The 20,167-nt window shown below is 45.6% G+C and overlaps 1 protein-coding gene across 1 annotated transcript in view; it reads left to right on the top strand.

Moving 5' to 3' along the window:
* Window positions 1-1,541: 1,541 nt before the first annotated feature.
* The window catches only part of LOC126336562 (uncharacterized), a 203,649-nt gene continuing 185,023 nt past the window's right edge, over window positions 1,542-20,167 (top strand). Inside the window, exon 1 of the mRNA XM_050000411.1 lies at window positions 1,542-1,665. Coding sequence (XP_049856368.1) covers window positions 1,584-1,665 — 82 coding nt within the window. The 5' untranslated portion in view covers window positions 1,542-1,583. The remainder of the gene's footprint in view (window positions 1,666-20,167) is intronic.

Raw genomic sequence — 20,167 nt, forward strand, 5'->3', positions numbered from 1 at the left:
GCAGAATATGGAATCCGTGGGTTGAGGAGGCTAATAAGGAACGCCGTGCTGGATGCCAACGGCCTCGTATCACTAGCAGTCGAGATGACAGGCATCTTATCCGCATGGCTGTAACGGATCGTGCAGCCACGTCTCTATCCCTGAGTCAACAGATGGGGACGTTTGCAAGATAACCATAAGCACGAACAGTTCGACGACGTTTGCAGCAGGATGGGCTATCAGCTCGGAGACCACGGCTGCGGTTACCCCTGACGCCGCATCAGAGACACGAGCGCCTGCGATGGTGTACTCAACGACGAAAAAGTGTGCACGAATGGCAAAAACGTCATTTTTCTCATGAATCCAGGTTCTGTTTACAGCATCATGATGGTGGCATCCGTGTTTGGCGACATCGCGGTGAACGCACATTGGAATCATGTATTCGTCATCGCCATACTAGCGTATCACACGGCCTGATGGTATGGGGTGCTATTGGTTACACGTCTTTCGCATTGACGGCACTTTGAACAGTGGACGTTACATTTCACATGTGTTACGACCCGTGGCTCTACCCTTCATTCGATCCCTGCGAAACCCTACATTTCATCAGGATAATGCAGATCCTGTAAGGGCATTCCGGATACAGAAAATATTCGACTGCTCCCCTGGCCAGCACATTCTTCAGATGTCTCACCAATTGAAAACGTCTGGTCAATGGTGGCTGAGCAACTGGCTGGTCACAATACGCCAGTCACTACTGTTGATGAATTGCGGTATCGTGTTGAAGCTGCATGGGCAGCTGTACCTGTACACGCCATCCAAGCTCTGTTTGACTCAATGCCCAAGCGTATCAAGGCCGTTATTACAGGCCAGGGGCGGTTGTTCTGGGTGCTGATTTCTCAGGATCTATGCACCCACATTGCGTGAAAATGTAATCACATGTCTGTTCTAGTATAATATATTTGTCCCGTGAATACCTGTTTATCATCTGCATTTCATCTTGGTGTAGCAATTTTAATGGCCAGTAGTCTGTTTATAACTTTAGAGACGCACCTGAATGGAGTCCAGAAACCGGGTTGTGCTGTAGTTTGTAAAATTAAAAAAAAAAAAAAAGATTAGAACTGTTGCGGATCGTATTACTGATAAAGGTCTTCCGAGTACAACTCCGGTGCCTTAAACACTGTGGCGCTTCTGTCTGAGGAAGCGGATCTGAAATGAGTGACTGTTCTATCAGTGGGTCATTAAACTCTTAAACGTACTTATACAAGTAAATAATCCTCTAATGCACTGGCTACATATGCCTGCGTGTGTGTCCAGTGGGTGGGTTTCTTTCAGCAACACTGTGGACAATAGGCAGTAACTCAGAGGCTCGGACCTCCGGAGCGGCCGGACGTCCCCGGCAGCCGCTGGGTAGAGTGTCGCATCGCGACCTACTGGCGGGGGAGTCGTGGGCGGTACTGCGGCGCGCGCGCGTGCTACCTTAACACGCTAATGTCCGCCCACGCCTGCAGGGGCGGCGTCTCGGTTTCTGGGCACGCGGCGTCTCGGCCGAGGGAGGCCTCAGGCGGCACTAGTCCTCCGGGCTCTGCACGCGACACACGGCGATGGCGCTCCCCAAGAACGGACGGCTCCTGCTGGCAGCCTGCCTCGTCGCTGCAGCCGCAGCCGCCGCCTACGGCGACCACGGTGAGTCGCCGAACACTTCCCCACACGAACGTTGCCGACCACTTTGTTGATAACTGATTGTGATGCAGAATTATGAAACATTAGTGTCCTCACGGTTTAAATAATATTAGTCAAATCTGCTCCTCAGCTGGTGCATAACTTTGTATCGTATTTGTTTTTCATATTGGTATTCCGGTTCCAGTGGTTGTGTTTCATCTACATCTACATCCATACTCCGCAAGCCGGAGGGTACCTTGAGTACCTCTATCGGTCCTCCCTTCTGTTCCAGTTTCGTATTGTTCGTGGAAAGAAAGATTGTCGGTATGCCTCTGTGTGGGCTCTAATCTCTCTGACTTTATCCTCACGGTCTCTTCGCGAGGTATACGTAGGAGGGAGAAATATACTGTTTGCCTCCTCGGTGAATGTATGTTCTCGAAACTTCAACAAAAGTCCGAACCGAGCTACTGAGCGTCTCCTGCAGAGTCTTCCACTGTAGTTTATCTATCATCTCCGTAACGCTTTCGCGATTACTGAAATGAAATGATCGTATGGCATTGTTGGCAGGGAGGTCCCATGCGGGGAAGTTCGGCAGTCGCATTGCAAGTCCTTTTTAGTTGACGCCACTTCAGCGACTTGCGAGTCAATGACGATTAAATGATGATGAAAGTCACAGAACACCCAGTCATCACGAGACAGAGAAAATCCCCGACCCCGCCGGGAATCGGCCCGGGAGGCCGTGCGCGGGAAGCGAGAACGCTACGTCGCGATTACTAAATGATCCTGTAACGAAGCGCGCTACTCTCCGTTGGATCTTCTCTACCTCTTCTATCAACCCTATCTGCTACGGATCCCACACTGCTGAGCAGTATTCAAGCAGTGGGCGAACAAGCGAACTGTAACCTACGTCCTTTGTTTTCGGATTGCATTTCCTTAGGATTCTTCCAATGAATCACAGTCTGGCATCTGCTTTACCGACGATCAACTATATATGATCATTCCATTTTAGATCACTCCTAATGCCTACTCCCAGATAATTTATGGAATTAACTGCCTCCAGTTGCTGACCTGCTATATTGTAGCTAAATGATAAAGGATCTTTCTTTCTATGTATTCGCAGCACATTACACTTTGAAATGTCTCCTTACAAAAATTATAAATGACTATGCTTAAACAGGCACACAATATTTTTAGCGCAACGCAATCTGACTTTTAATAATCCTACAAAAGAATGGCCCTGGCTAACAATAACCTATAACTTTCATGAACCACTTACCTCACAAAAATCTTCGTTACTCGAACTACTGCATTACAGCAAGCGCCAATACTGCATGAAAGAGTCTAACTACTGAAGGCACTGACTACTGATAGGCATAGTTAGCAAATGAAAGATTTTGATAGAGAACAAACAATGTCTTTACCTTAATAGTGGACACCCAATCTTGCAATTTTACTGTCCCTGATGGACACACGTCCAGATCATCCGCTTTCAAAAGTCCGCCATCTCTCTCCCCACATCCGCCACTGCTGGCAGCTCACCTCCAACTGCGCAACGCTACGCGCCAACAGCCAACTGCCCAACACTACAATAGAGAATATTTCAACAATGCCAACCAGTCACAGCCTGCGCAAGCACAGTGATTTTCATACAGAGAGTTAGGTGACGATACCAACATAAAAACCGAAACAGCCTACTTACAACTTGTCTACATTGAGATTCAGTTGCCATTCCCTGCACCATGCGTCAATTCGCTGCAGATCCTCCTGCATTTCAGTACAATTTTCCATTGTTACAACCTCTCGATATACCACAGCATCATCCGCAAAAAGCCTCAGTGTACTTCCGATGTCATCGACAAGGTCATTTATGTGTATTGTGAATAGCGACGGTCGTACGACACTACCCTGCGGCACACCTGAAATCACTCTTACTTCGGAAGACTTCTCTGCGTTCTGTTATATAGGAGCTCCTCAGTCCAATCACACAATTGGTCTGATAGTCGATATGCTCTTACTTTGTTCATTAAAGGACTGTTGGGAACTGTATCGAACGTACCGATTGTTGTTGTTTATTTGTAGTTCACAGTTGATGTTTGAGTTCACACATTGCCATTTTGTCATTAGGGGATAGCGAGTGAGGCTGTGGACACTTTAAAATGGAATTCCAAGAGGAGCAATCGGAACAATTCCTACATATTTTCACTTCAAAAGACGGCTGACAGCATCGGAAACGGGCAGAAAAATTTGTGCCGTCTGTGAGGATAATGTCATTGGACAGAGCGGGGCCAGAAAATGGTTTTATCGTTTTAAGAGGGGTCGTTTTCACGTTAGTGACCCTTCAAGTTCAGGAAGCCCTCCGGGACTTGATAAATATCGTTTGAACGCATTAATCCACAATGATCCGTGTCAATGTACTCGAGAATTGGCAGATGTGATGTACTGTGAACATTTCTCCATAGCGCGACTTTGCATCAAATGCGGAAGGATCAAAAATGGAGTGTACGGGTAATGGTTCAAAAATGGTTCAAATGGCTCTGAGCACTATGGGACTCAACTGCTGTGGTCATTAGTCCCCTAGACCTTAGAACTACTTAAACCTAACTAACCTAAGGACATCACACACATCCATGCCCGAGGCAGGATTCGAACCTGCGACCGTAGCAGTCACACGGTTCCGGACTGCGCGCCTAGAACCATGAGACCACCGCGGCCGGCTGTACGGGTAATGCATGCTGTCTAAGCCAAAATAACACAAACCAACGGGTAGCCATGTATGCATCTCTGCTTGCTCGTCATCAAATCGCTCGTTAACAACCCCACTATTCCTATCCTGTAGCGTTACTCGTAGCGAGAAATTGCCTCTTTATTCTAACATAAGGAAAAGAAAGGAATGGTTGAGCCCAAACAACGCAGCAATACGCCGTGCAAAGACCTGCGCGCTTCCATAAAAGATATGTTATGCATCTGGTGGAACGGCGACGGCGTGGTGTATTACGAATTGCTTTCCCTAGGTGTAACCGCCACTGCTGATATTTACTGTCAACAACTGAAACATCATGCAATCGCGGCCCAAGAACAACGACCAGGAAGTCTTCGTGAAGTGATGCTACCCCACGATAACGCCCGCCCGCATTATGCTACTCGGACAAAAAACACAAGACAGTAGTTGACTTGGGAAATCATTCCGCACCCACCTTATTCACCTCATCTTGCATCCTCAGATTTTCATCTTTTCCGCTCACTGTCGAAGTACCTTCAACGAACTTCCTTTCCTGATGAAAGAGCTTTCCGAACATGACCTGACGAGTTCTTTGCCTCAAAACCACTTGGTTTCTACAGTGGCTGAACCGAAAAGTTACCCCAACGTTATGACAGTCTTGCAAATAGTAAAGGAGAATATACTATTGGTGACTGACGTCTCTGTTATTTGTATCTGTTGTAGTTAACTTAGGGAAAAATCGCTACGAACTTATGCACCAACGTAATGCTTGAAGAAATTCGTGCTACCATCATAAACTGCTGACCCTGAAATATGCTTTATTGATCAATAGCTTCGGTACGAAGCATAATTTTTAAATGACGTGAAGTTGCTTTACAATAAAACATTTTGATAATATAGGTAAACGTATAAAATGTCCTGATCTTGAAAATTAACATAAAGTTTCCTATCAGACAGGTCTCATTTCCTAGCAAGTGTTGGAAACTCACGTAGTAAAACAGAAGTAACATCTGACGTTCCCCAAGGAAGTGTTGTAGGCCCTCTGCAGTTCCTAATTCAAACAAACGTTTTGGGAGGCAGTTTGAGCACTGTTCTTATATTGTTTGCAGATGACGTCGTACACAGTCATCAGAAGACGAAAACCAATTGGAAAATGATTTTGATAAAATATCTGTATGGTGCGAAAAGTGACAATTGACTCTAAGCAACAAAAAGTGTGAGGTCATCAGCATGAGTACTGAAAGCACTCTTTAAATTTCGGTTACACGATGAAAAACACAATTTAGAGGCTGTCAGCTGAACCAAAAAATGGTTAAAATGGCTATGAGCGCTGTGGGACTTAACTTCTGAGGTCATCAGTCCCCTAGAAATTAGAACTACTTTAACCTAACTAACCTAAGGACATCACACACATCCATGTCCGAGGCAGGATTCGAACCTGCGACCGTAGCGGTCGCGCGGTTCCAGACTGAAGCTCCTAGAACCACTTGGCCACACCGACCGGCTGAACCAGATACGTAGGGATTACAATTACGAACAATGTGAAGTGGAACGATCTCGTTGATAATGCCGTGGGGAAGGTGAACCAAAGACTGTGTTTTATTGGTAGAACACCGAAAAGATGTACTAAAGAAATTGCCTACATTAAGCTTGTCCGTCCTCCTCTGGAGTACTGCTGCGCGGTATGGGATCCTCATCAAATAGGATTGACGCTGGACATCGAGAAAGTTTAACGAAGGCCATCTCGTTTTGTATTATCACATAGAAGGGGGCAACGACTCACGATTAAGAGAAGCGTGTTGTGGTGGCATTGAGTAAAACAAAGGCGTTTCTAGTTGCGGCGAGATATCTTTACTAAATTTCAATCACCAACTGTCAGTACGAATGCGAAAATATGTTGCTGGCTGCCACCTACATGGGAAAAAATGATCACTGTAATCAAATGAGATACATCGGAGCTGGCACGGAAAGTCTGATGTGTCAATTTCCCTCACGTCCTGTTCGAGAGAGGGACTGTGGAGAAATAGTGTGAATGTGGCTGGACGAACACTCTGTCATGCGCTTACGTGTGGATCGCTGAGTTTTCACTTAGACGTACACACAGAAACCCATCTGCTGTCATATGCTTCCCACACCACATATCGACATAAGTCTGTCACACGACGTACATCAATAGATCTGACTTTTGCAAATGGGGCTTCCGCTGTCGAGCAGACAAAAACGTCCCATACAAGTGAACAATTATCTTGGCGAGGAAAACAGACAGCAGAAGCCCTGTTTGTAAGCATTATTGGCTAGTATTAGAAGCACTGATGTTCGTCGTACAACGTGACAGACCTGTGTTGATGTGTGACGTGGAGAGCATATCTACATCTACACATACATCTACACATACATCTACGCGGATGCTCCGCAAATGGCACTTAAATCCCTGGCAGAGAGTTCATCGAACTCTGTATTTGACTTTTCAAACAGCGCACGGAAAAAACGAACATCTATATCTTTCCTTGCGAGCTCTGATTTCCCGCCGGCCGGGGTGGCCGAGCGGTTCTAGGCGCTGCAGTCTGGAACCGCGTGACCGCTACGATCGCAGGCTCGAATGCTGCCTCGGGCATGGATGTGTGTGATTTCCTTACGTTAGGCAGGTTTAAGTAGTTCTAAGTTCTAGGGGACTGATGACCTCAGAAGTTAAGTCCCAAAGTGCTCAGAGCCATTTGAACCATTCTGATTTCCCCTATTTTAATACGATTATCGCTTCTCCCTATGTAGGTCGGCGTCAACAAAATATTTTCGCATTTGGTGGAGAATGTTGGTAATTACAATTTTCTTCCACTAAAAAAATTATAGCAAAATCTATAAAGTAGCCAATGTGATAGGCGGAATATATATTTCATGTTTCATTAAACATATTGTCCGCCCCCGGAAGCTGAGTGGTCAGCGTGACAGAAAGTCAATCCTAAGGGCTCGGGTTCGATTCCCGGCGGGGTCGGAGATTTTCACAGCGACTGGGTGTTTTGTTGTCCTAATCATCATCGTTTCATCCTCAACGACGCACAAGTCGCTGAAGTGGCGTCAAATCGAAAGACTTGCGCCTGACGAACGGTCTACCCGACGGGAGGCCCTAATCACAGGACATCTTTTATTAATAATATTTTATTTACATTGTCTTCCTCATAAAAAATCCTTAAAGTGCTTCGCGTATGTTACTGCAGACGTCAGAAAATTAGATGTACTGTACCTCACGAAGCAGCAAATGTGCAAAGTTTTGGAATAACGCTACGAAAAGCTAAGCTGCAGTTCGGTGCTAAGGGCGCTGCATCCAGCGCTTCACGCTTACGAATAAATTCAGGCACTAGCTCGTTCTTTTCCCATCTCAGTTGGCTTACTTCGTCAAAAACAGTGGCCTCGCCACGAAAAAATTACTTTTATGGATATCAAAGTTTTGCATCGTGGCTCTAACTGTATACTGTTGTATCCTGTGTGCCAATTATTACCGCCAAAAAACAAAAACGCGGTGTTCATTGGCTATACTCGATAACTCGTATTCTCTTTCGTTCCCTCTAGTGTAAACGCTTGTTCGCAGATACAAGCGAGTGATATAGTGAGCACTAGAGAATCATCTGCCAATGTTTGTTTGTACGGGTTCGCTTCCATTCGCCCCGGCGTTCGAAGGATTGCAGCTGTCATGTTGTCATTCGACGCTGTTACGCAATTCGGTTGCGCTCCCACCGAGGATTTATGGATTGCCCAAAATTCACAAAGAAAATGTACCGTTAAGGGCGATACTAAGTGCCATTGGTTCGCCCACCTACTCGTTAGCCAAGTTTTTGACTACGCTGTTAAAACCACATGTGGGCCGTTCGGGCTCTTATATAAAGAATTCCACACATTTCATCAGCAGATTGAATGGGAGAATGGTCCAGCCGGAGGACATACTGATCAGCTTCGATGTGGTATCGCTGTATACCATGGTTCCGCTTAATGATGCCTCTGAGCACTATAGGACTCAACTTCTGAGGTCATCACTCCCCTAGAACTTAGAACTAGTTAAACCTAACTAACCTAAGGACATGACACACTTCCATGCCCGTGGCAGGATTCGAACCTGCGACCGTTGCAGTCTCGTGGTTCCAGACCGCAGCGCCCAGAACCGCACGGTCGCTTCGGCCGGCTACTTAATGATGTATTGGAACAGCTGGATCGAATTTTTCCTGCCGATATTTCAGAACTGTTTAAGTGTTGTTTGACGACCACATACTTCAACTGGAATGAACAGTTTTATGAGCAAACGGATGGCGTGGCTATGGGAAGCCCCCTAAGCCCCGTATTTGCAAACTTCTTTATGAGGAAATTCGAAGAACAGGCCTTAGGTACTGCCAGCAAAAAACCAAATGTACGGTTCCGATACGTGGATGAGACGTTTGTGCTGTGGAGGCATGGCAGAGAGGAACTAAGCCGGTTACACGAACATCTGAACACTATAAACTCGAGAATTCAGCTTACAATGGAGGAGGAGGTAGACGGCAAATTACATTTCCTCGATGTGCTGGTTTTTAGACACGAAAATGGTAGTTTGGGCTACTCATTATACCGCAAAACGTGCACACGGACCGTTATTTGCACCGGGAATCGAACCACCACCCACAACAGAAGCGGGGTGTTATCAAGACGTTAGCGGACAGAGCTAGAAATATTTGTGAACCAGAGTTGCTCGACGCGGAGATGGAACATCCCCACAATGCACTAATGAAGAACGGATGTTCGTCCGTCGAATTAAAACGTGCGTTGAGACAGCCACGCAGAAATCAAAGTGACGTACAGGCTACTGCAAAATCTAAGGTTTTCCTACCGTTTGTTAAAAATCAAACGGAAAGAATACGGAGGATCTTGACGAAGCGGAATATTACCGTAATTTACAAGCTCACCAGGAAGATACAGGAATACCTTAAGCCTGCCAAGGACGCTCGCAAACCATTGGAAAAAGCTGGAGTGTATAGGATCCCATGCGACTGTGGAGATGTCTATGTGGGTACCACTAAAAGAACTGTTTCAAAACGTTTGGAAGAGCACAAGGGCAATTGTAGAAGAGGAGAAACGGAACTATCAGCTGTTGCGGAGCATGATTTCCAGCCAGGGAACCACCATATTCGTTTCGAGGAGACGCAAGTACTAGCTGCCACAAGCGGATATTACGAAAGGCTTTACAAGGAGGCAATCGAAATCGCTAAACACCCTAATAATTTCAATCGAAAGGAGGAGGGCGTGAAATTAAACAGTATATGTATGCCGATGTTAAAGAAGATGTGTACCACCCGTCCACTGCTGGGTGATGGCAACGGCGATCGACGGCAGCGGACAGCGGCCAATTGCACTGACGTTTTCAAAACACGTGACGTCACACCGCGGCGCGGGAGCGCGCGGACACGGAATTTAGCGGCAGTCAGTAGAGAGCCAGCGGGTGTGTTGGACCCCCCCCCCCCCCCCCCCCTGAAGATGTCTCCCGCAGACGGGGACGAAAGGTTGGGAATTGAGACAAAATTCATCAACCGACCACGGCATAACAGCCCGGATAATCATAATGGACATTCGGCGTTGTACACTGCACGAGTTGCGGAGACCCTTCAAAAGTAAGACGACGTCACTCCGCGCTACTCACGAATGATATCTTCTCATACGCAGCCTGAGTAGTAGTAAGTAATAAAATTCCTTGTGGCTCAACGGGCTGGTTCCAGTCTTTCGATTGGACGCTGCTTCGCTTACGCCACTAATCCTATCTGGGAGAGGGGACCTACAGTTTACCGTTGAATCCGAACTATATGTCGTCCCTGTCGAATCTTCACATCACTGAGACGTGAAGACGAGGTTAAAGATAGACTCAAAAATTTCAGTGTCTAATCAGGACTTTAACAAGCGACCTTTTTATTTCCGGGCACGATCCTCGCCACAAGATGCGCAAATAATACAACACTACCAGGAAAAATCTCCGTTGTTCCACCAGGAAACGATCCCGCGATATCTCAGTTTTCATGTATGCTCTTTCCCGGTTCTTTTTCTTCCCAGCTCTCCGAATAGCACGCCCTCTCCAAAAATGCTTTCCATGTCTAGCTTCTTACATTAATGTCTGCAATGGTTTTCTTCCTTTTACTTCTCTTCTTTTTCTTTTTTAATCTTGACTCTTGAAATTAAATTCAACCAGCTTAAAAGGGAAAAAAAGAAAAAGAAGACCTTCTTCAGGATAAGACCATTAGCACTCCAAGAGCATCGACGGCCATCGTTGAATTAATACTTGCATTTCCCGCCAGTGCAAACCAAGAGAAATGATTAAAAACTTTCGGAACCACTCAATGAATTTTTTCCCAGGCTGTTGTAGCGTAATCCAATGTCGGTGTTGCAAATAAAAAGTCCAATGTATCCAAAGTGGCTATAGTGATCGAGTAGTGAGTAAAATGAGACACGTACCAAGTAGACTACCGGTATGAGATTTTCACTCTGCAGCGGAGTGTGCGCTGATATGAAACTTCCTGGCAGATTAAAACTGTGCGCCCGACCGAGACTCGAACTCGGGACCCGAGTTCGAGTCTCGGTCGGGCACACAGTTTTAATCTGCCAAGAAGTTTTATACTACCGGTGTTTTGTCCATAAGAACATGTACCAGTTCGGCTGAAAAATGACTTTCATGTTTCCAATGGTAGGGCTCGTTCTGGTTATTAAAGCCAGTCCTCTCTTGTCCACGACCACATTCCATTTTGATCTAACCAAATGAATTTATGAGCGAGCGTGTCCTGTAACGGAGACTTCCCGCGGAGATGGTCTGGGGTTAGAATGACATTCTGTTACTTTTCGCTAGTGGGAATCTTCCCATAGATTACATCCAACCAAGTGGATTTAAAGTCTGATGGTAGGAATTGTGATGACCATTTCGTTATATTCTGAGGGTAACTACTGTGAAGCGAGTGTACTGATAGAATGCTTGTTGGTATGAAAACGCCGTGGAACGGTGGAGGCGTTCCTCCCCATTAGACAACCCACCCTACGTCTGGTGACTGACCGATGTGTATCTCAGCGGTTTGACGACAACATGTGCTCTCGTATTAGTAAGTGACACCTGACGCAACCCTCCGCCCTCTCGCATCTAATCCCCACAGCCACGAGCGCACAGTGCGTTGCATGGCTTCTTCACGGATTAGAGGATGTAATGTGAGAGCACAGACCGAAAATTGGAGGCGCTGGAATCCGCTCTCAGGGGGAGGAGGAAGGGAAAATCGTAACGGATGACGAGCTGTGGGACAGACTTCAACTCTCTACTGCGTCTTCCGCACAACCACGGGGATAGTAACTACTCACGAAGGTCCGGTGTCGGCTGTAATTATCGTATTGCAGCAAAACGTTGTAGACATTGTAATGCGTTATTCGGAACCGATGTACGCTGGAAAAAAATGGGTTCCTATTTTGCCCACTAGATGCAAATCTGGCGCTGTGTAGCATCTCGTCGACGTCTCCGGCGAACAAAATTAACGAATCGTATAAGTGGCAGTTAGTAATACAATTAACCTTATGTCTTTCTCACTTCATCAGGTTACCGACCATTCAGAAAACTGTTGCATTCAGCGACTGTTATATTGACTTGTAAATTATAGATTGCAGCGATTAGTCGTCCTTTTTAAATTTTATTGGCAGATCTAGATTTCAGCTAGAAGCTAGCCATTCTCAATGATATCACTATTATTTTCGCTCAATGCATGTAACGCCTGTTGGTTGGGCTACATCCACAGTTCATTGAATATGTATTCATTGAGAATGGCTAGCTTCAAGCTGAAATCTAGATCTGCCAATAAAATTAAAAAGGACGACTGATCGCTGCAATCTGTAATTTACAAGCCCTTCTCACTTGTTTGACATTCTTTGCCTACATCTTTGTTTCTAATCCACTACACATGGAAACATTTCTGTATGACTTTCTTGAATTAAGAAAATGGTTCAAATGGCTCTGAGCACTATGGGACTCAACATCTTAGGTCATAAGTCCCCTAGAGCTTAGAACTACTTAAACGTAACTAACCTAAGGACATCACACACATCCATGACCGAGGCAGGATTCGAACCTGCGACCGTAGCAGTTGTGCGGTTCCAGACTGAAGCACCTAGAACCGCTCGGCCACTACGGCCCACACGATAATTAGAGGTCACATTGGATCTCTGTGAGTAACTTCACTTAACTTATAACCACTCGTTACTATGCTTTGTTCATTCTGAGGTGAACCATAATTTGAAAAAGAAAAGAAAAAAAGAAAACACTTGGCGATGGTTATCGGTCACAGTGCACATCTACCGCGTGTTGTGATGACATTGCAAGTAGACTCATCTTATGCATAGGGTTGGCAAAATGGAACTGGCCCGCAAAATATTTGTAAGACTGACGCAGAAGGGCCGGCCGCCGCGGTCTCGCGGTTCTAGGCGCGCAGTTCGGAACCGTGCGACTGCTACGGTCGCAGGTTCGAATCCTGCCTCGGGCATGGATGTGTGTGATGTCCTTAGGTTAGTTAGGTTTAAGTAGTTCTAAGTTCTAGGGGACTGATGACCACAGCAGTTGAGTCCCATAGTGCTCAGAGCCATCTGACGCAGAAGGCACACTAATGTATAGGAGAGCTAACCGTAACGGAAAATGCTGAAGACCGTAGGACCGATGCATCAATAAAAAATAAAATAATAAAATAAAATAAATGGCTCTGAGCACTATGGGACTTAACTTCTGAGGTCAACAGTCCCCTAGAACTTAGAACTACTTAAACCTAACTAACCTAAGGACATCATACACATCCAACCGAGGCAGGATTCGAACCTGGGACCGTAGCAGTCGCGCGGTTCCAGACTGTAGCGTCTAGAACCGCTTTTTTTGCATTTTACTGCGGAATTTCATGCTTCCAACTATTCAGAGGTGAGGTCTTAAGTTTCGTTTGCCCAGGTGCGATTTCGGTCAGCCACTCCGGCCGGCGATCCATCAATAGGTTACTGTTACACGTCTGTGCTTGCACATCTCACGCGTGCTCTACCCTGAGAACACCGCTGTCGCATTACATTTACCGAGTGGCGGTATTACACGTTTTTCGTGATCAGCCGAATGCAACCCGAAACGGTGCACATGATACAACAGGACGTGTTCATTGTCGAGTGTTATGCGAAGCACATTTCGTTGGGAAGGTGTACAGAAGCGTCGGTGCAAATGTATAAGACTGGAAGTGTTTTCGCAAAATTTCCAGAAAAATCTGCAATGTAAAACCTAGTGGCAAAATGGCACGATACGGGCTCTGTGAGACACAAAAATCTGTAAGTACACGGACGAAAAAAAAAAAAGAAATCCCAACTCCGAGAAGGATTGTACGAGATAAACGATAGTTAGTAGGAGTGTTTCTACATCTGAAAGGTGAAGTTTAATCAGATTTCGCGCCAGTCGCAAAAGATTGGCTCTAATAGCCCTACTATGAGGATGCAAATCAGGTTCGCTTTAAATACACGCTGTAACTGTCGTGAGCGTTCGTTAGTTTTGATACTGGACGTAATGAGTTGGTGTTAGTTAAGAATGCCTATAAGGCGGCAAAGACGCGGTTATCAACACCTCACTGATTTGAACGACGTCGTGTAACAGGTCTACGAGAAGCTGGATGTTTCTTCTGTGTAGCTGCAAAGAGACTTGGCAGTAACGTAGCCACTGTATATGATTCCTGGCTACGGTGGTAAATGGTTCAAATGGTTCTAAGCCATCTGAGGTCATCAGTTCTTTAGACTTAGAACTACTTAAAGCTAACTAACGTAAGGACATCACACCTAAAATACTCTACGGAGTGTCGACATGTTGCCTTGGCCTGCTCGATCACCAGATCTGTCTCGAATCGAGCACATCTGGAATATCATCCGACGACAACTTCAGCGTCAACCACAAACAGTGTTAACTGTCCCTGTATTGACCAAGTGCAACAGTCTACCTATTGACATCCAGTACCTGTACAACATAATGCTTGCACGTTTGTATTCTTGCATTCAACATTGTAGCGGTTATATCCATTATTAATTTACCAGCATTCCATAATGGCAATGGCTTTTCTCGCGCTTACAACGCGCTTGCTATGTTTATCACGTAAACATGTTACCTACACAAATGTATCCCCTAAATTTCATTACTCTTCATTAATTATCTCTTGGTGTTGGGATTTTATCACCATCACTGTATCTGAAAACACTTCGAACCCAGAAAACATACCTAGAATGGAGGAAAACCCAGAACATAATCCGATAAAATTTCAGTGCCTTTTATCTGTGCGAGTGGAAAGTAAGAAACGTTATGAAAAATAACTTGCACCTGTATAGTTACAAATTTACTATTGTGCATGAGTTAAAGCGTCTATACGAGTTTTCGCGTGTTCAGTTCTCCTCGCGGTTTCTAAGCGAAGTGGAATCAGGACTTTTGGATCCAAAGTTTTTCATTTTTTATTCAAGGACTGGTTCAATCTGTGAGCGTACGTGAACTCACAGAACAAGCACCATTGTGCACCATAAAATCCCCAAGCGTACTTCGGAGAGCCACTACATGATTCCAAATTTGGAATTTGGAGCGCCCTGTCTGTATCCGAATAACCCGTTTCTTTCACCAAACTTTTAATGCTAACTGATATGTCCAGAAACTGTTTAATCCATATATAGTTCAGCTCACCGAAGATGAACGACTGTATGGATATTTTCATCAATACGGGGCAACAGCACACGCCGTCTTGACAACCTTGTTACGAGTGCGCGAGATGCTCGTTGAGGGGAGGATGATCAACAGAGACAGTGCAATCTCTTGGCCACCTCATTAAGAAAGGTCGAATTGTGAATAATTTCCCGCCAGTTTCGTTTCGAACTGGACGCAAGACTGAAGAGTTTGCAACATTGATAGGTGCAAACCGTTCCCAGTCGGTAGACGACCCCGCAGCAGCATAAGAGGTATCTGCTACAAAATTCTGACTGATGACCTGGACATGTCGCGTGTTACGCTGCGCAGTGTGCATCCTGACGCAAGACTAGTGTGGTGATCGCATGACGAGTTGTGAAAACCTGATCAGTAGTGCTGACGATGATCACACGTTTCTAACCGGATCAAAACTGGAGACGAAACAGGGTTTATCCGGGCTATCTCCAAAACAGGTTGTATCCGTACGATCCCCAACTGAAGTGACACGCCATCACCGGGAAAACTCCAGAACCGCCACGGCAGAGAAAAAACCGCGACAAGACAGGTCAAAAGGCAAGGTGGCGCGTGGCGCTCGAGCTGCTTTTTGATTCAGAAGGAATTGTTCACATGGAATTCATCAAAGATGACGCAAAGGTAAACAAATTCCGTTACAATGAGATCTCGGCCCTTTATGTAATTCATTTCGTCGTTTGCGTCTTTAGCCATGGTACGGAAACACTTGGCTGTTGCTACACGACAACTCCCCTGCACATCAGTCTGCTCTTGTCCAAGAGCAGCTTGCAAGCCCACAGGTCACCGTTTTGTCACATCCTCCGTGCTCATCTGATCTCGCACCATGCCACTTTTGTCTCTTTCCTCCCATGTACGCACTACTACGTAGGCGCAGTTTTCATTTGGTTGATGAGGTCATGACTGTCACAAGAGAAGCCGTGTGGAGCTTTCCTGCCAACATAATTCATTAATGTTTCCTGTAGTTATACAGACGTTGGTAGACCTGCATAGCAGCTAACAGCGATTATTTCGAGGGAGGATATTGATCTGTTTAAGAGTACGCCGTGGCTGCCATGGCATTCAGGCCAGAACCCATGTTATGTGGCATCTTGTGAGAGATCCAGATTCTTGTGGATGCCTACTGTCCAGGCGTCAGTCTCAAAATGTAATGAAAATAGTATGAGTATTCTTGGGCTCTTTCCGAACCTAGTTTTACATCCGTCGATTTCGTCCCGTTAAGAGAGACAATTTGTTTTCTATCTGGTAGGACGCCCTGAAACCAGTCAAAAATATTGTCCGATAGTCTGTAAACTCATATTTTGTTCGTTAAGACAATGTCTTCCAAAATTCAAGGAACGCGGATACCTATCTGTACTGCGCTCTACACCTCATGAACGAACAAAAGCGAACTTAGTTTGGATTGCTAGTCGCAAAATGTGACAAGCCCGACATGAAACCTGATACTGAAAGTGCTTCTCAGTTACAGCTAAAATGGTAGTTTTTTTAAAAAATTATATTATAATTAGCGAGAAAGTCTTAGAATCTGTACACTGGATGTTTATGAACTAGATTCTTTTTATACGCATCGTATCTGGTGGCCTGCAAATATTGTTCTCTATATTGTTTAAAGAATAGCGTCTGGAAACAACCAAAATTCCTATGATGTGTATTTATTTCCGCACAACCATCTTCGGTCAAGCGACTATGTCCGAGTCACGGATACCATTACATTAGGATAAAGGGACATAATTATTATCAGTTGCAGCATCTGTCACTTACATGTGCGTCCATTCATTTATCAGTATCCGGTTTTTTTTTTTTTTTTTTTTTTTTTTTAGTCAGTCCACTGCATTGTTCCACATACTGTGTGACCAAAGCTGTATCACAGTCCCCATTATTGTAATAGAAGAATGAATAAGATAGTGGACAATACAACTTTCTTAACGATTTCACTACCAATCTTTTCGGAGTGAAAGATATTATCTGCCATAGTCAGAGGTAAAATGTTCCCTCCATGACGGGCAGGTGTAGGGCACACAGGGTTATTTATAAGCTCCTCTGGAATTTCAATAAATGACTGCACAAAAGCCTCACGACAAATGACACACATCAGTGGAGAGAGCATCTCTCTATGTTTTTAGGTCACATTACAATTAGGCACCGATTGTGACGAGGCTGACGTCAATACGTGCGTGCAATTCATTGGCACGAATTACCCAGAAAAGCGCAACTGCAGCCCGCTTCGCAACTCTGTTCACTGGGTTTTTATCTGCAGGCACGTTCGGTACTCTCCATTCACATTAAACCTGAGACACGTTAAACCTGAATAACCACTGTTTACAGCGCGGAGCCCTAGGAGATATGCAGGAACAGAGTCAATGACGTTCTGGAAGACACCGACAGGGATGTGGGACGGTGATGACTTCAGTGCCGTCGCCAGCTGCGCTACATTTCTCGCTTGAGGATCCATGGCGAGAACAACCTGATCGAGGTGGTCCCACAGATTCTCTATTACGTTTAAATCCGGGGAGTTTGGCGGTCAGGGGAGTACACCAAACTCATCATGGTACTCTGTGAACCACCAACGTACCTTGCAAGCTCTGTGATACGTTGCATTGTCCTGCTGGTAGATGCCATCGTGCCGAGGAAAAGCAAACGGTAGACGTGGTTCCCAAGAATAGATGCATACTTATGTTAATCCGTTGTGCCTTCAACAATGCTGAAGTCACCCAGGGAATACTACGAAACCTTTCACCAGAGCACAATGGTCCATAATCCAACGTGGACTCTTCAGCCTTGTTGCAGGGCATTTCTTTCAGACATTTCATGCTTTAGACGGCAATGGCCATCCGTCCGATGGAGCGTACAACGTGACTTATCTGAAAAGGCCACCTGTCCACACTCAGTGGACGTCTATTTGCGATAATGAATTGCACACTCCAGCCTTGGTCGCCAATGAACAGCAGTCAGCAAGTTTGCAGGAACCAGGCACCTGCTGCTGAGGCCCATATCTAGCAATGTTCCCTGAACGGTCGTTGAGGAGATACTGTTGGTAGCCCCTTGGTTTATCTGGGCGGTCGGTTGCTCTACAGTTGCACGTTTATTCGGCCGGATACATCCCCGCAGCCATCGTTCACCCCTGTTATCTATGGCCTGTGGTATGCCTCAGTTGCCTCGGTGACAGTTCTGGAAAGCGCAATTTTGGCATGAACGGTATACCTTAACCACGGCGGCACGCGAACAGTTTACAGACTTCTCCGTTTCTGGAATGCTTTTACCCTTGGCCAAAAGCGAAAGATCACGTCCTTTGGACGTCAGGTAAACCGCTTCGTTTCCGCTTTATGACAACGAATGCACTGTTTCCCACGTCCCCCCCTCTCCCCTCCCCCAACGTGCTTGATATAACCTAAATGCTAGTGCTGCCACCTGCCGTCTATGACTGGTTACTGCACGTTGACGTCGAACACAGGCGGTAGTCACAGTAATGAAGCTTCCTGGCAGATTAAAACTGTATATCGGACCGAGACTCGAACTCGGGACCTTTGCCTTTCGCGGGCAAGTGCTCTACCAACTGTCCTACCCAAGCACGACTCACGCCCTGTCTCCACAGCTTTACTTCTGCCAGTACCTAGTCTCCTACCTTCCAAACTTTACAGAAGCTCTCCTGCGAACCTTGCAGAACTAGCACTCCTGAAAGAAAGGATATTACGGAGACATGGCTTAGCCACAGCCTGGGGGATGTTTCCAGAATGAGAGTTTCACTCTGCAGCGGAGTGTGCGCTGATATGAAACTTCCTGGTACACAGTCTCGGTCCGGCACACAGTTTTAATCTGCCAGGAAGTTTCATATCAGCGCACACTCCGTTGCAGAGTCGAAATCTCATTCTGGAGTCACAGTAATGTGACTGGACAACGTTTTTCAGTGCGACAATAGAGATGGATGATTTGTCTACATGTTCTAATGTGCCTGCCCTTTAGTAGAAACTACGGCACGCCATGTATTACAAACCAAACCTTGGGGAGATTTTCTGTCCACTGAAACGCGTCATATTTGTTCTTACTGATAACACCGTATGTGTCCCACGGGTAACAGGGGCAGTCAAACGAAAACGAAAAAATCTGAGAAAGAAATTCAGCAGTTTATTATTTCAAAAGTAATCCTCATAATTGTTAGTCCACTTATCCCACTGTGAGAGAAGATGGTCAATGGCTTCATGGAAAAACGTTTTGGCCACGAATGTCTTTCTTCAGGGATCCAAAAATATGGAAATAGCATGAGAAGAAATTACTGTATGGAGCATGTGTAAAGGCATCTCAGCAAAACTTGTATAGCGTAGTAGAAACAACCTAGCAACCATTTGCCCGCCAGCGTGTTACCAACTTATTTTCCAATATGCTGCAGAAGTTTCGCGTGGAAGCCCTTACACATACCTCATACGGTCTCCCAATGCGGATTTCATATTTTTTGAGGCATGAAGAAAAATAATAGTGGCTGACGATTCGCTTCGGTTGAAGAGGTGCACGCTTGGGTACAATGACGGTTTCGCAGCAACCACAAACAATTATCTTTGAATGCACTGACCATCTTCTCTCACAGTCGGTTAAATATATTGTCAGTCACGGTGATTAGTTTTGACACAGCAAACAGCTGACCTACGTTTTTCTTATCTATATCGTTTTCATTTGACACCCCTTATAATTTGTCGTACGACCTACACTATGTGATCAAAAGTATACGCACACCTCGTTGAAAATTACTTACAAGTTCGTGGCACCCTCCATCGGTAATGCTGGAATTCAATACGGTGTTCGCCCACCCTTTGCCTTGCTGACAGCTTCCACTCTCTAAGGCATACGTTCAATCAGGTGCTGGAAGGTTTCTTGGGGAATGGCAGCCCATTCTTCACAGAGTGCTGCACTGAGAAGAGGCATCGATGTCGGTCGGTGAGGCCTGGCACGAAGTCGGAGTTCCTAAACATGCCAAAGGTATTCTATAAGATTTAGGTTAGGACTCTGTGCAGGCCAATCCATTATTGTCGTGTAACCACTCCACCACAGGCCGTCCATTATTAATAGGTGCTCGACCGTGT

This window comes from Schistocerca gregaria, chromosome 2 (assembly GCF_023897955.1).
Source record: "Schistocerca gregaria isolate iqSchGreg1 chromosome 2, iqSchGreg1.2, whole genome shotgun sequence".
NCBI classification, from domain to species: Eukaryota; Metazoa; Arthropoda; class Insecta; order Orthoptera; family Acrididae; genus Schistocerca; species Schistocerca gregaria.